Source organism: Oncorhynchus masou, chromosome 18 (genome assembly GCF_036934945.1).
Source record: "Oncorhynchus masou masou isolate Uvic2021 chromosome 18, UVic_Omas_1.1, whole genome shotgun sequence".
Classification (NCBI taxonomy): Eukaryota; Metazoa; Chordata; class Actinopteri; order Salmoniformes; family Salmonidae; genus Oncorhynchus; species Oncorhynchus masou.
Window position 1 is genome coordinate 36,599,218 of NC_088229.1, and position 15,973 is coordinate 36,615,190.

General features: G+C 43.2%; 1 protein-coding gene across 1 annotated transcript in view; it reads left to right on the forward strand.

Annotated features, from left to right (window-relative positions):
• The first annotated feature begins 1,488 nt into the window (after positions 1-1,488).
• Positions 1,489-15,973, forward strand: part of tafa5l (TAFA chemokine like family member 5, like) — a 66,632-nt gene continuing 52,147 nt past the window's right edge. Inside the window, exons 1-2 of the mRNA XM_064921833.1 lie at positions 1,489-2,091; positions 11,887-12,036. Of these exons, the coding sequence (XP_064777905.1) occupies positions 1,989-2,091; positions 11,887-12,036 (253 nt within the window). The 5' untranslated portion in view covers positions 1,489-1,988. The remainder of the gene's footprint in view (positions 2,092-11,886; positions 12,037-15,973) is intronic.

The window sequence follows — 15,973 nt, forward strand, 5'->3', positions numbered from 1 at the left end:
GCATATAGCCTTGGACATTGCACTTTTGTGAGTGTAGCCTAATACAAAAGAAATCTGAGAAAACAGCACTTTTGTTTAAGCAGCCTTTATTTGCAGTGTTGGGGAAGCTACAGTACTCTGAAATGAGTGAACCAAGCTACCAATGATTTCACAATGGAAGAAGAAGTTAAGCTACACTAAAGCTGTCCTTGAGAAAAATATAGTTTACTGAACTAAAGTTACTTTGAAGTAATTCACTACATCCAAACTATGTGAAACCTATCTCTGAAATGTCATAGACTACAAATTGCAAGAACAGCTCACTCTGGAGTCAGATATTGACAAAATGTGTAATTAAGTCTACTAAATGATGCCGGAAAAAGAAAAGAAAGAAAGGAAATGCAGTAAAAAGAAAGGAAATGCATGCCTACTTCACCCATATTATATTTTATTTTTGCAAAAAAAGTAGTGTGTAGTTCCAGTAGTTACCACTGCAGAAAAGTAATTAACTACTGAAAACACTACCAAGATATGAATTTAGTTAAAGATTCAATGTACCCATTCTTATTTCAATATCAAATAATTAATGAGTAAAAATGAAGTACCTTATTGTGATTGTTTCCTATTAAAATGGTTTAAAAAAATTAGCTTCTTGGCAAAGAGCAATATCTCAAGCAAGTATTTTGCTAGGACTGTCTGGGGGTGGTCTGAGTTGCAGAGATAACCAGCTGTTATTGGCAGAGAGGTTTGGAACTCTCTTTCCCAGGGGAAACTTTGGTTTTTAGAAGTGGGGGGGGGGACATCATTATAATACATCTTTTTATCCAAATGGATTAACACTCCAAACAGCCTAACCGACCGCTCGGAGGCATCCGCATGGTCCCAAAGCACACTGTTGCCTTGTTATGATCACATTCGAATTGTAAAACTGGGGGGACAAAAATGCAATTTCAGAATGTGAGGGGGACATGCCCCCCATCCCCAGTGTAAGTTGCACCCCTGCTCATTCTTATTGGTCTAATAACTAAAGGCAGGCCTAAACTCCATCCCACCAAAACAGGCTGAAATTTCAGGTGGCCTTTTCAAACAGCTTAAACACTAAAAGGGCATTATCATAATTTTCACAATTTCACAGTAGGCAATTATTCCAACCTCATAGTGTGGAAATATGCAACACAGAAAATCAAGTTTTTGACTTCTGTGGGCCTTTAAACTACCACCAAGCTACTGCAAAAATCTAGTTAAATTAGGCCTAGACTACTAGTTGAACTTGGATAAATGTAGTCCACTACTCCCAACACGGTGTATTTGTGACCTTTAGGATTTTATGTTGATGTTTATTGCAGTCGATTACACAGCCACCGTGCATAACTAGACTATATCCTGTTTAGTTTTGCAGGAGCCGAACTTCTATTTTTCTTGGCCTTTCAACGAAAGAAACTGAAGAATATGAGCTCGTGCGTCGTCGTAGGAAATTCGCGCTCAAGCGCAAAGAAGCTGACGATGCTTGCGGAGGTCTTGGCGTTCGCCTCCGCGTCTTGCAGTAGTAGGCTGCTTGAACGGTGAGTCTTTCGATCTGCAATCCGTGAATGGATAAACCATACGGTATATGGAATAAACCTGGAACTTCCACCGGGGATGATGAAGTATATTAACTTCATATCATATGGTGATGTTTCGTGAGAATCCTCTCCTGACTCCTGAATGTCGTTTGAAACTTGCCAAATGGACATCTCATTTAGATTCAACTTGGGCTGCTATGAAGCTTCGATCGGCGTTGCACTCACTGCAAATCATTGACAGTCACAGAAAAATATAAGAAGGGAATTTGCTAATAAGGGATCGTGTCAATCATAGGCTACTCTATTGAATTGTCCTCCACTAATTTACCGCGGAAAATAGATGTCAACGGCGGGTTATCGAAACACCATAGGAATAAGTCTTCACCCATTTGAACACCACCTTAAAAGTGGGAAAAACGAGGGATACGACGAGACGCGGGTGAAAGGATGCAGTCGGGAAAGGGAATGAAGAAGGTCTCAGCAGGTGGAGGAGCGTCGCTCTGCTGTCTGTTGCTCTTGTGGGTCATCTACTCCCATCTCCTGAGAGAGGGTAAGTGCATCTACATGATGCAATGCCACGGTTAGGCTACTCTACTTACTGGAATTTATAATGCAAGGAGACAGGACAGCTACACATGGATCATTCATTGTCGTGATACTGCTTGATCTCAGTGTATACTTGTTGTTACACAATGTTGTTGTTTTGCTTAGTTTTATTGCTTTTTACATAAAAATGCCCCTCTCTTGGGTTGGTATTCTAGACCAGGGATCATCCACTAGATTCAGCCTCGGGACGATTTTTTTCTTGAGCAGATGGTCTGGGGCTGAACATAACTACAAATCATTTGTAAACTGCAAATTTACCGGAAGAAGCCCCAACACATATAATATTTGACTAAAACATAATCATTTCAAATATTGCTTACATTTTAATATAAGATCACACGTCTCTATTATTCGTGGGAATACTGTACTTGGAAACAGATTTTCAAAATGTAAACCACTCGGAGCTGATTTCTTGGTGTTTTCACAGTCTTTTATGTCCAACAATGAAAAAAATATTTAATAATAATTATAATTTTCAAAAATTGCTTAGAACACTTGTGAAAATAAAACCACCCCGGGGCCTGCCGGCAGCCACCAGTTGTCGAGTGTGTTAGGGGATTATTTGTTGTTAGGCTACTCAAAAGATGAATGCTGGAAGCAATGCTCCTGCCATGTATTCTGTGGAAGATCCCTGTCTGTGGAGGATCCCTGTCTGTGGAGGATCCCTGTCTGTGGAGGATCCCTGGCTGTGGAGGATCCCTGTCTTTGGAGGATCCCTGGCTGTGGAGGATCCCTGGCTGTGGAGGATCCCTGTCTTTGGAGGATCCCTGGCTGTGATGAAGCCTATTTATTTTACCATTAGCCCAAGTCTATTATTCTTCATCATGTGCCTTATGATTTCATACAGTTTTATATTAATTCCTTGCCATGCAATGACAGTAGAAGTCTTCCCTGTTGAATTATGTATGCACTAGTAGTGCAATTACACATTCACTCATCCACAGAATGGAAAGCAAAAACACGTTTCCCTCTGCTACATAGGCTACGGCCCTGAACTAAACCAATTTGGAACTCTGTAGTCTTGTCTAACAGAGAAGGACACCAGAGCTTAGAACATGGTTATTCAGTTATTACTACCATGCTCATTTTCTTCTCTGGTTCCCAAGGCCAATGTCTATGTTTTCCTCAGCTCCTCCTCTCTCAAACCAATGATATCAACATGATTGACAAAAGGATGCTTGCTGTCTTTGAGTCTATTACAATGATAATGATATTAACATTATTCATGAATAACCTTGTTATGGAGGTGTAGAAATGAAGCAATAAATGTAGTTTCATTTTTCACAACCCACTCCCATTCAGTAAATAATTGAAGCTTCCGAAAAAGCCCCCAGGGTATGTCTAAGGGCTTTGTATAGCATGGGCCTACATAACATCTTCATATGAACTACATCAATTCTTCACAGATCATTTATACACCGCAGTATAAACCCCTGAACTATGGAATACTATGGCCTGCCCTCAGGATACTGATCAAACCTGCACTTTGACCTTCTCTCTGTGTACAGTAGTTCGGTTTTGGGATACATTTCTAGGTTGTTATTCTCCACCAACCCAAGAAAGATTCACAGTCACAAAGATCAGGATGTCCTTTGGCAGCCATGTTGGTTATCTGGATACATTGTTTAGACTTCTCTTTGTGTCGATCCCAAACCAACCACTTGTCCCTACCCGCTATAGACTTGTGGAGATTTGAGAGGGATAGATATGGTATGATATGGTTGGAGCTTCACCTTACCCTCTGATTGCCTAGATGGAAATGATATCCATATCGCTTACACCTGTCCAGTCCTCTCAAATCTCCACACCTTCATAGGGGTAAGTATAGGGGTCGATTTGATTTGGGCGCTCCTCCAGCATTTGAAGTCTTCTCAAGTTTCCCATCGCTCAAGTCAAATACATGTATACCTCTGCTTCCCTATTGTACGACGGTGCACATATCTCAATCACACCAGACCATGCACAGATACTCACTCAGTGCTCCTAGGTCCGATCTCCACCTCCCTGGGTGGCCCCTGGTAGCCTGACAAAGAGAGGTCATGGGTCAGGGGCGATCGTGAATCCTGCCATGACTGGCTGCATCGCCTCCCCTCCATAGCGGCACCATCTGTCACAGCGACAGGAAATCAAAGTACAGTAGCCTGGCCTTCTCATGCCATTGGGCCCCGGCCCCACACAGATGGATGGCCTGTCAAGCTCCTCTCCATGCTCGCCAGTTTAGTCAACGCTAAATTTGGAAATGTCTGGATTTCCCTCACCAGAGCCAATTCCACCAGTTGTTCAGTGGACCAGCAGCTCCCCCTCCCTCTTCGCTTTGTCAACCTCACCACCTTTGTTGTGTATATGGGTCAGAAGAGAGAGAGAGAGATGATCTCCGGGATTTGTTGAGGTAGAGGTGTGTGTTTCTTGGACTGTATCTGCATCAAATATGTTGATGATGGAAAGGTAAGTTTGTCACTTTAGCCAGTGGCGGATTTAGGTATAGGTGACATGTGCAGCCGCCCAGGGCGACATTGTGCCGGGGGCGGCACTGGGGGCCCGCAAATTTTGGGGGGGAATGGCGACATTTGCACATCGGATTTCTATCGCTCATCGGCACGTCACGTCAATGATATCATGCCATGGTGTGGGACTGTGGGTCAATTAACCCTGTTGGAGTGGGAGCCCTGATACTAGTTTGTGAGCTCGGCAGGCTACTGCCTGAGAAGGTCTCCCACTCAGAAGTACGAGATGGGGAGGTGGGCGGGGGTTGACCTCAGGTATCCCCACAGGATGCCTGAGGTAGGGGTAGTGGGGGAGTCTATCAAATAGCGCACCTCTAACTTTGTACAGTACTAATGCAATTAGTCAAATCAGTCACACTACGAAATGCTACCAAAAAAACACAATTCATTTATGAAACTGGATATATAGTTTCACAGACATATTGTTGCATTTTTCTCTGGTTTGTGCAAAATCATTACGAAAAACATCAAACCAGTCTGCACATCACCAAGGTGAATTGGTTTAGTCTTGATGCTTGGTTGACAGTTTTGAGGGGTGATGGGTAATGTAATGATACTCTAGTACCAAATCAACACAAAGGTGTTTCTATTCGTCTTCGCTACTTCTTTTTGATATTTACGGGTCTTATTTTTGTATATATTTTTATATTTATATAGTTTTAAATGTTATGATTATTTATTTGTGTTGTTCCAAATGTCTGAATAAAAATGAGTTTTTGTTTGTTTGTTGGCGACGGGGCTGAAGGGGGGGTTCGCCCAGGGAGCCATACAAGCCAGAACCGCCACTGACTTTAGCTGTGGGGTTACAACAGCATGTTGTGCTTCAGCCTACTAAGTCCATTGTATTTGTCCATTTGAAGCTCAATGGAAAAGGCTTTGTGAAATTGATAGGAAAGATTTCAGTCTCCTCCAGAAGTTCTGTTCAGTGGTTCAAATTACAGGGGGGGACGGTTTTGCTCCATAAATTGTGAGTAAACCACTACTCCTGTTTTGATAGGTAATGAAGTCATAAAACTATGGGGATGTTTATGGAAAAATGAAAAGGGTTTTTACTGCAAAATCAATGTTGCTGCACGCCAAGGCCCATATTTCACAGGTCCCTGAATAGCATCAGCTGTTTGCCCTCCTCTGGGTTGAGCGTTGAGTTATTTTATCTGTGGAACGCAATTGGGAGGTTAAAAATGTTGATGTCAGGGAGAATGTGGGTGAAACATTATTGTCCTAGTCTGTTTCCTGTCATCAGCCCCAGTCTTTTTGATCGACTCTATTCTATGAAAGGACCTCCCTCCTGCATTTTAAAGGTATAGTTTACCCAAATTACAAAAAAGCACAAAAATGCCTCCTTCCCAAAGAAAAGTATGACCCAGGAGAGATTTAAATCCACAATCTGGGCTTGGATTACTTTTATGTTAAAAGCATTGATGACCAAAAACCAAAGACAATGATTGGCCCCTACATACTGTTAAGTATTATGGGTAAGTTATGAGCTTACTCTTATTTTTATTCACAAATCATCCCAAAGTCATTTGGAAATCAAGTGACTCGGCTTCACGGTCCTCTTTGAAGTGGGGGGTATGTATACAGCAGGGCAGCTGGTTGTGGGTGTGTGCTTTCGATTGCTCAACGAACAAGGTATGACATCAAGATATTGTCACACATGCAGATGAAGTTACATAGTGGTAGTTTGAACTGCAGCCAGCCATGTCATCATGACTAAAAGATGTGCATTAATATGTTGTAGCGCTCCTCTGGCCTACTTGTTTATACCAGGAACTCATAGTGGATGACAGTAGGTTGAACAGTACAGTCACAGACACACACACACGGTCACAAGCATGCGGTCACACACACACTCACATACACACACCAGCTGGTGTCCTTTAAAATATGTGTTAATCTACTGTAGGGAATTCAGTAATTAAATGTATTGTCAAATTTGCATTTTTTTTTTCTTAGAATGCACGCATACACTTTCTAATGGTATCAGGTATTTATTTTATATTTTGTGTTAAAATAAAGAAAGTGATATGTGCCTAATTTGCAAAAATACACTGGGTGTATTTGTATATTTACATAAAGAGGTGGAACAGGGCTAGACATACCTGAACTCACCTGCTCTGTCTACCCTACCTGCACTCACCTGCTCTGTCTACCCTACCTGAACTCACCTGCTCCGTCTACCCTACATGAACTCATCTGCTCCGTCTACCCTACCTGAACTCACCTGCTCTGTTTACCCTACCTTAACTCACCTGCTCCATCTACCCTACCTGAACTCACCTGCTCCGTCTACCCTACCTGAACTCACCTGCTCTGTTTACCCTACCTGAACTCACCTGCTCCGTCTACCCTACCTGAACTCACCTGCTCTGTCTACCTTACCTGAACTCACCTGCTCTGTCTAGACCTACCTGAACTCGCCTGCTCTGTCTACCCTACCTGCACTCACCTGCTCTGTCTACCCTACCTGAACTCACCTGCACTGTCTACCCTACCTGCACTCACCTGCCCTGTCGACACTACCTGAACTTACCTGCTCTGTCTAGACCTACCTGAACTCACCTGCTCTGTTCACCCTACCTGCACTCACCTGCTCTGTCTACCCTACCTGAACTCACCTGCTCTGTCTACCCTACCTGAACTCATCTGCTCTGTCTAGACCTACCTGAACTCACCTGCTCTGTCTAGACCTACCTGAACTCACCTGCTCTGTCTACCCTACCTGCACTCACCTGCTCTGTCTAGGCCTACCTGAACTCACCTGCTCTGTCTACCCTACCTGCACTCACCTGCTCTGTCTACCCTACCTGAACTCACCTGCTCTGTCTACCCTACCTGAACTCACCTGCTCTGTCTATCCTACCTGAATTCACCTGCTCTGTCTAGGCCTACCTGAACTCACCTGCTCTGGCTACCCTAACTGAACTCAGGTGCTCTGTCTAGACCTACCTGAACTCACCTGCACTGTCTAGACCTACCTGAATTCACCTGCTCTGTCCAGGCCTACCTGAACTTACCTGCTCTGTCTACCCTACCTGAACTCACCTGCGCTGTCGAGACTTCCTCAATGATTACTGTTATTGTCATGTTCTGTTGCATAATTCAACAAGTGTGTCAATAGCAGGATACTGTTGGATTAAAAAATCAACACGCTTGGCTCTAGATTACACCTATCCAAACATACTTCACATTGTTTGCGAGATCAAACATGATCACTATAATACGAGTGTTCATTTTAGAAAGTTGCTTTCATTTCAGTGCTTCTAATTTGTAAACATTTCAACTGTAGCAAATTCTAACATTTTGCAATTCCACAAAAAATGAGCACCCATCAAAATAAAGTTGTCTGTCGTCTCTTTCTTGTAATGTAAGTGTCGAGACGGTGTGTTAAATCCCAGACCAAGCTTTAACATTCTTATAAATGCAACGGAAAGACAATTTATTCCATTGAACCCATTTCAGCCATTACCGGGGTGTGTTTGTCAGGTCATTACAAACTTTTCCGTGGTCGTAAGGTTAACGGGGAGGAAATAACAGGCACAAACAAGAGTAGGAAAGAGTGGCAGGAGTAAAATGAAAGCAATCAATCAAGCGAGATTAAAGTGACAAGTGGATTCTGCACCCCTCAAACACAGGAAATAAATAGCCGAAGGGTACAGATCCTCAGGTGGGCGGGGCATGTGCATTGTTATTCAAATTCTGAGCTATATTATATGCAAAAACATTTTGGGGAAATTATTTTATACGAACACAGTTGCTCAAAGAAAGGGATTTTGTTGAACAAGTTATCTTTTTTTTCTCAAAAAGGTTGGGATCATAATTGATTACGGATCATCCTGAATGAGTCATGAATAATGATGAGTGAGGAAGTTACAGAAGGGTCAAAGATCAAACCCTCAAGACATGCTAACCTCACGTTATTGTAATGGTGAGAGGTTAGCATGTCTTGGGGGTATGATCTTTGACCCTCCGTATCTTTCTCACTCATCGTTATTCTCGATTCATTCCAAAGTATTCACAATCATGGTAGCATCCACATTAACGTAGAAGTGTTTAGAAAGAGATCTATTCTTATTTACTGTACAATTGACTCCAAAATGACACAATACATTATTTAACCATTCAATTCTAATGGGCACAAAATAATCAGAAACACAACCAAAACTAACTGCAAATACATCCAATATGTTTGTAGAGTCACAGGCATGATGTAGTTATTGCATGCTAGGAACATGGGAACAAATACTAAACTTTTGACTACTTTATTTATAAGAATCTTTAGGGGTGTCAATAATTTTGACCTCTACCTTTTTGAGAGAAAACAATGATTACTTAAACCAAATCTCTTTCTCTGAGCAATTGTATTAGTATAAAATAACTTAATTTCCCATTTTTGGGCGGCATACAATATAGCTCAGTATTTAAATGTTTTATTTTCTACAGTCATAGTTGCTCATCTTTATCAAGGGTGTCAATAATTTCAGACCCTCAGAGTCAAAATAACACTGCTAATTATACATTTGCTTTGCGGTTTGTGTGTGCATACTTTTGTGTCTGTGTGTGTGTATATGTGTGTATGTGTGTATTTATCCATGCATCACTGTGTGTGTGTGTGTGTGTGTGTGTGTGTATGTGTGTATTTATCCATGCATCACTGTGTGTGAGTGTGTGTATGTGTGTATTTATCCATGCATCACTGTATGTCAATGTGGGTTTGTGTGGATCCATGCATCTCTTTTTCTCTCTGTGTGTGTGTGTGTGTGTGTGTGTGTGTGTGTGTGTGTGTGTGTGTGTGTGTGTGTGTGTGTGTGTGTGTGTGTGTGTGTGTGTGTGTGTGTGTGTGTGTGTGTGTGTGTCAGTGAAGGTCATTTGTGCCAGCGCCTGTACAGATGTAGGATCTTAATTTGAGCTGGTTTTCTACTGCAGGAAAATAATCCTGCAGCAACATGAAATGTAAATTATTATGTGAATTATCATTTTTTTTGTAGGGGTTGCTACATTATTTTAGGGAGAATCAAGGTTGACATTTTAAAGTGGGAATTAAAGACTATAGAAGCCTTTAAAAAAATTAGCAACAAAAGTGTAATCAAATTAAGATCCTACATATGTAGGTGTCATGTGTGATGGAAACCAGAGCGTGGGCGACCCCCCCGCCCCTGCCGCCATACCTCACTCTGTGCCCCCACAGTACGTGCATTTCATCATCTGAAATAGAGACGAGGCCATGCGCCTTCACATCACCAAGTGACAGAAACCCCCTGTCATTTGAATGAACTCCTGCTTGGCGTGATGGAATGGGCTGCAGTGGCTTAGGGCACATTAAGAAGCCTGTAATGCTCCGTACTGTCTCCATCTCTCTCTCCCTCCTCTCCCTCCTCTCCCTCCCTATCCTCTAGGCTTATTGCACATGGTCCCATTTATCTGGTAGCTGTTGAAACACAAGGACCAGAGCCCTGTGTATGTCCAGCATATTAGTACAGAACAATTAGTGCTTTTTGAGGTCGGTTTGATTATTTTATTACTTAACTTTAATAAAATATTTGTTTTATTTGATGACTTTATTGTTTCATTCCAAGTCATCATCACATCTCTATAGAGCTGCTGCCCTATGCTGTCCGACAAAATCACTATTTTTGTAGTTCTTCAAAGTAAATATGGTATACTTTTATGACTGCAGAATGCCAACTATCAATCACTTAGATCATGTATTTTCAGGTAGCGATACCTTGCAAAGCAACTGTTTTCTATCCCTCTTGATTGCATGTTCTCTCTTCTCTCTGTCTCCGTGTCTGCTCCACACAGACTGGAGAAGTAGCCACACGCACAATGGATTATGGTCATTGTAGTTAATTACCACGTTTTCTACACTAAGCTATGTCGAATATTGGCTATGATTTATCTCTACAAAAACCGTGCATCCAGCTCACAAAAGAAAGAAAAAAACTACATGGAACTAAAATAATTGAACTGACGTCAATCAATTAGTTGTTTAAAAATAACCGAAATGTTGGTTAATCGCTCAGCACTAATATCTGATGGCACAGCCATTAACTCCCCAGAGTGTGGGGGAGGGACGGGGATGTGCTGGGTGTGTGTGTGTGTGTGTGTGTGTGTGTGTGTGTGTGTGTGTGTGTGTGTGTGTGTGTGTGTGTGTGTGTGTGTGTGTGTGTGTGTGTGTGTGTGTGTGTGTGTGTGTGTGTGTGTGTGTGTGTGTGTGTGAGGAAGCCTGTGTGTGTGTATTTTTGTGAATGCGTGCCTGTGTGTCAGTGTATGAAATTAAATTACACATAGCCTGTGCAAATCCTCACTTGAATCTGATTGTGTTGTAATGCTCCTATCTAAATTCAGTGGTTGACTGGTAGAGATAAGTGTGGAGAGTGTTATGAGGGATGGAAGTAGAAGGCTACTGCTTTAAGTGGCCATGGGAGTGAATGGATTGGGAGATAGGATCTTAAGGGAACCACCTGGGTCTTCATCAGTCTTCCTCAGACTGATAATAACTATAGTACTACCAGGTAGAAGCAGAATACACTGCAAGAGATTACTTACTCTCTGGGCTTTGTGGATGTACCTCCCAAACCTAAACAACAGCAGTTCAAAACGGACTATAATTGTAGAAGGCCGTGCAGGGATCTTTCCTAGTATGTACCATAATTGACTTTAACAAGGCAGCTTGATGTTCAAACTCTTCTGCTACATTTGCATTGTTCACTAATCGTTGTATCGTACATTCAGCAGGGAAGGCTGTACAGGAGAGTCTGTCTGACTCAGCTGTGTGTGAGGTTATTGACCAGATACCAACAGTGTTGTTCCTGTTGGAATTGCATTGTGGGGGATGAGGTGAAATATAGTGCCTCAAGCCAGGAAGTAGAGATAAAAGTTCACCTTCATGGAGCAACCTTGTTCATCTTAGTATTTATTTTCTGGGAAATATGTAAAGAACCACCTATGATCTGAAGTTGATTGAGCCTGCCTGGAATTCCAGATGAGCAGTGGACTATCCCATTGATTCCAATGCGCCAGGCAAGCTCAATCAAGTGCAGCTGAAGTATTGGAATGAAAGCAAATACTATCTGAATCCAGGTCTGGATGAGAGCTTCTGCTGAATGATTGTAATGTCAAGTAGACCACGTCTGAAATGGCCCCTTATTCCCTGTATAGTGCAGACTCTGGTCAAAAGTAGTGCACTACACAATAGGGTGCCATTTGAGACTCTCACCTTGTTGTCTCTGCAGGCCAGTTGGCGGTGGGCACGTGTGAGATCGTGACGCTCAACAGAGACAGCAGCGTGCCCAGGCGGACCATCGACCGTCAGACTGCCCGCTGTGCCTGCAGGAGAGGCCAGATCGCTGGCACCACGCGAGCCAGGCCTGCCTGCGTTGACGGTGAGTGTGAACAACCGTAGTTTAATTAAGCTGTCTCTAGGGTGGAAAAATTCAGGTAACGTCCCCAGATTGACCAATAATCCTGGTTGGAGGAGTCTAGGAATTCCTGCTTATTCCCTCCTAATTGTAGGAATCTTCCAGTTGATATTTCTGGAAATGTGGGGAATATTTGCAAACCTAGCAGTTATCTCTCTATGATCATCTTCATGCAACCTAGAGGTCGACCACACGACAACCACACGGTCAACCACACAACAGGCCGTATCTGGCTTAACGTGTGCCTGTCTGGTACCACGCTGTCTTTGTGACACTGTCTCTTCAGACAGCTCCACATAACGCTCCAGCAACGCTGCTTAACTAAAAGAGAACTATGATTACAGCGGCAGCAAATGGATTATTACTGGCTGCCCATCGCAGCTCTCGCTGACGTTAATAGCCAGTCCATTAAATACAGACTTTTTGCGCACTGGCTGCCACTATGGAGAATGGGAACACTTTCTGTCGTCACAGAGATGTAGTGAAGACTAGTTGATTTGTGTCGAGGCGGGTTTGGGGAACTTTGCCTGGGAAATGTTTTTTCAGGATGTGGTTGGTATGGTGTTGGAAATATAGACCATTTGGAGATGATGGAACGCTGGCATATTTGACGGTTAATTGGGGTCAGGTGTGCGGATGAATTTGTGTCAGTTTCTCTTTCTATATATTTCTACAACACTCTCTCTCTCTCTCTCTCTCTCTCTCTCCATTTCTCCTATACAATCCAGAGCAGTCTCTCTCTCTCTCTCTCTCTCTCTCTCTCTCTCTCTCTCTCTCTCTCTCTCTCTCTCTCTCTCCATTTCTCCTATACAATCCAGAGCAGTCTCTCTCTCTCTCTCTCTCTCTCTCTCTCTCTCTCTCTCTCTCTCTCTCTCTCTCTCTCTCTCTCTCTCTCTCTCTCTCTCTCTCTCTCTCTCCCTCTCTCTCTCCCTCTCTCTCTCTCGCTCTCTCTCTCTCTCTCGCTCTCTCTCTCTCTCTCTCTCCCCATTTCTCCTATACAATCCAGAGCAGTCTCTCTCTCTCTCTCTCTCTCTCTCTCTCTCTCTCTCAGTGGTCCTGGCTGGCAGGGTCTGCTCGGGGACAGATGGCCACATGAGCTCTTAAGGCAGGAACAGTTGCAGGAGAAAGCTGGCCCATAGGACCTTCAGAAGCTGATAACCCTGGGCCAGCATCCAGCCTGTCTGGGGGTTGGGGGGCCGTGAAAACAGAGAGAATGACAGGAAGGCCACCCAGGTGTCAGTCACAGCTCTCCACTCTGTAGTGCCCTATGCGCCGTGTTCTGTAGGGCGTTCTGAAACGTTTTGCAACTGGAAAAGAAAATGAATGTTTCCTATTTAGACGAGTTCAGGTAGCATCTACCCGTTTCACTGTGTTTCAAAAAGTTTTCTCCCTTATTGGACACAACCCAGCTGTTTCAGTCTGTCTTTTAGCCAGGCTGTGCTTTAGTGCTCTGTTGGTCTCTCCGCACAAATCAGCCAACTTTGCAAACTCAGCTTTATTTCTTTAGCCCCTCAGCAATTGGGTTTAGCTGTTACATGATATACTCACAAATATGTTTACGAATGACTGATCAATCTATGCTTTGTTACGGCTGATGGCGCTGACGATCCAATTCGCAGAGGGAAATTGCAGTGTCAGGGGCAGGATAGCTCGACTTTTGCAGCTGTTGAAGGAATCACGGAGGAATTGAAAGGGAATTTGAAATGTTTTTCTCCTTAAAGCTTTTTTGACCCGTTCCCATTCATAATATGATATTAGAAAACAGTTGGTGTTCAGGCAGCCAGAGATCCTTTTTTGCAGTGTCCTCTTACTGTGTGTGTGCGTGTGTGCGTGCGTGTGCGTGCATACATAGTCCCATGGAAAGACAGACCTATACAGGGCTGCGATATCCGACTCGAAGGAACAACATGATACAAGCAATTATTGAAAACCTCAACAAGGGGTTATCCTTTAGCGTCACAATGTCACAATAGGAGGGACACAAACTCCTTTACTCTCATTGTGGACATTTGCCACTGCAGCCCCTCTGTCTCTCACTCTCTTTCAATTCGCCCCCCAACCACCGTAAACCCTGAGGGGCCAGAAAGGGACGACAGCTCATGCCAGGTCCTGAGAGGACCGATAACCTTTGAGAGAGCTTGAACACACACACACACACACACACACACACACACACACACACACACACACACACACACACACACACACACACACACACACACACACACACACACAGTGAGGAACAATCAGTGTTGATCAGCGTCAACAAAGCCTAATGCTAATTCAATGTCATCCGGACAGATTATATAGAGAACACAAAAGAGTGACCGTCATCATGGTGACACCATCTAGTGTCTAGACAGATGACTTTCAAAGAATCTAATCAAGAGCCACTGATTGTGAAGAAGCTATTTCTCTCTCTCTCACATTCGCTCCATCGCTCTCTCTCCCCCTCTCTCTCGCCTTCTCTCTATCTCGCTCCCTCTCTCCCTGCCTCCCTCCCTCTCTCTCCCCCTCTCTCTCGCCTTCTCTCTATCTCGCTCCCTCTCTCCCTGCCTTCCACCCCCTCCCTCCCTCCCTCCCTCCCTCCCTCCCTCCCTCCCTCCCTCCCTCCCTCCCTCCCTCCCTCCCTCCCTCCCTCCCTCCCTCCCTCCCTCCCTCCCTCCCTCCCTCCCTCCCTCTCCCTCCCCCCCTCGCTCTCAAAATTAAAATCAATTCAATTTAAGGGCTTTATTGGCATATGTTAACATTGCCAAAGCAAGTGAAGTAGATAATAAACAAAAGTGAAACAAACAATAAAAAAAGAACAGTAAATATTACACTCACAAAAGTTCCCAAAGAATAAAGACATTTCAAATGTCATATTATGTGCAAATAGTTAAAGTACAAAAGCAAAAATAAATCTCTCTCTCAATTCAATAAACGTAATTGACATGGCAAGTTAAATTACTTAATTGTCTAAGTACAAATAAAACAGCGACCAAGTAGTAGTGGCTTTGTTATTAACGTTAAGCGTAACTACAACAGCAATAGTAATGAGAATAATAATAAGTAGAATGAATTTTAGTAGGCTTTTATAGATACAAATTCTTTGCAAAGAATGATCATTTTGGGAAATAACTATTATCCTACGTTTGAGTATCTGTCCCAGTGTAAAAGGAAATGCAGCTCTGTCTCCACCTCTCCCCGGGAACAGAGTGAGCACACAGTGGGCAAGCCAGGCTGGCTTGTGACGACCGGTCTCTATGGCCAGGCTGTGCTCACTGAGTCTGAACATAGTCAGTGTTTTCTGCAGTTTTCTATCAGTCACAGTGGTCACCGTGTGCTGTCTGTTTAGAGCCAAATAGGATTGAAGTTTATTTAGATTTTTTGTGTGGTGTCTTTCAAATCAGCCTCTTCTCTTGTTTCATCTCTTGACATCGTAGGGCTGTGTGATGAAATGTTTTGGGGGCGCTTGTTCTTAGATGGATGTCAAATTGTATGGCTATTTTTTTTATTTGAATAGGGAAGGGAGTATTGGCCCAATTCTGCTCTACATACGTTATTTTGATTTTGTTGGGACAAACATCGATTTGTTGTTTGCCCCATTTGGTAAATTCATTATTGGAATATTTTGAGCCAGATCCTAATTGGAATTTCAATTTTAATGAGACTCGAAATTGAGCTCGGGTGCATCCTGTTCCCATTGATCCTCCTTCATATGTTTCTACAACTTGATTGGAGTCCACTTGTGGTAAATTCAATTGATTGGACATGATTTGGAAAGGCACACACCTGTCTATATAAGGTTCCACAGTTGACACTGCATGTCAGAGCAAAATCCAAGCCATGAGGTTGAAAGGAATTATCCATAGAGCTCCAAGACAGGATTATGTCGAGGCACAGATCTGGGGAAGGCTAC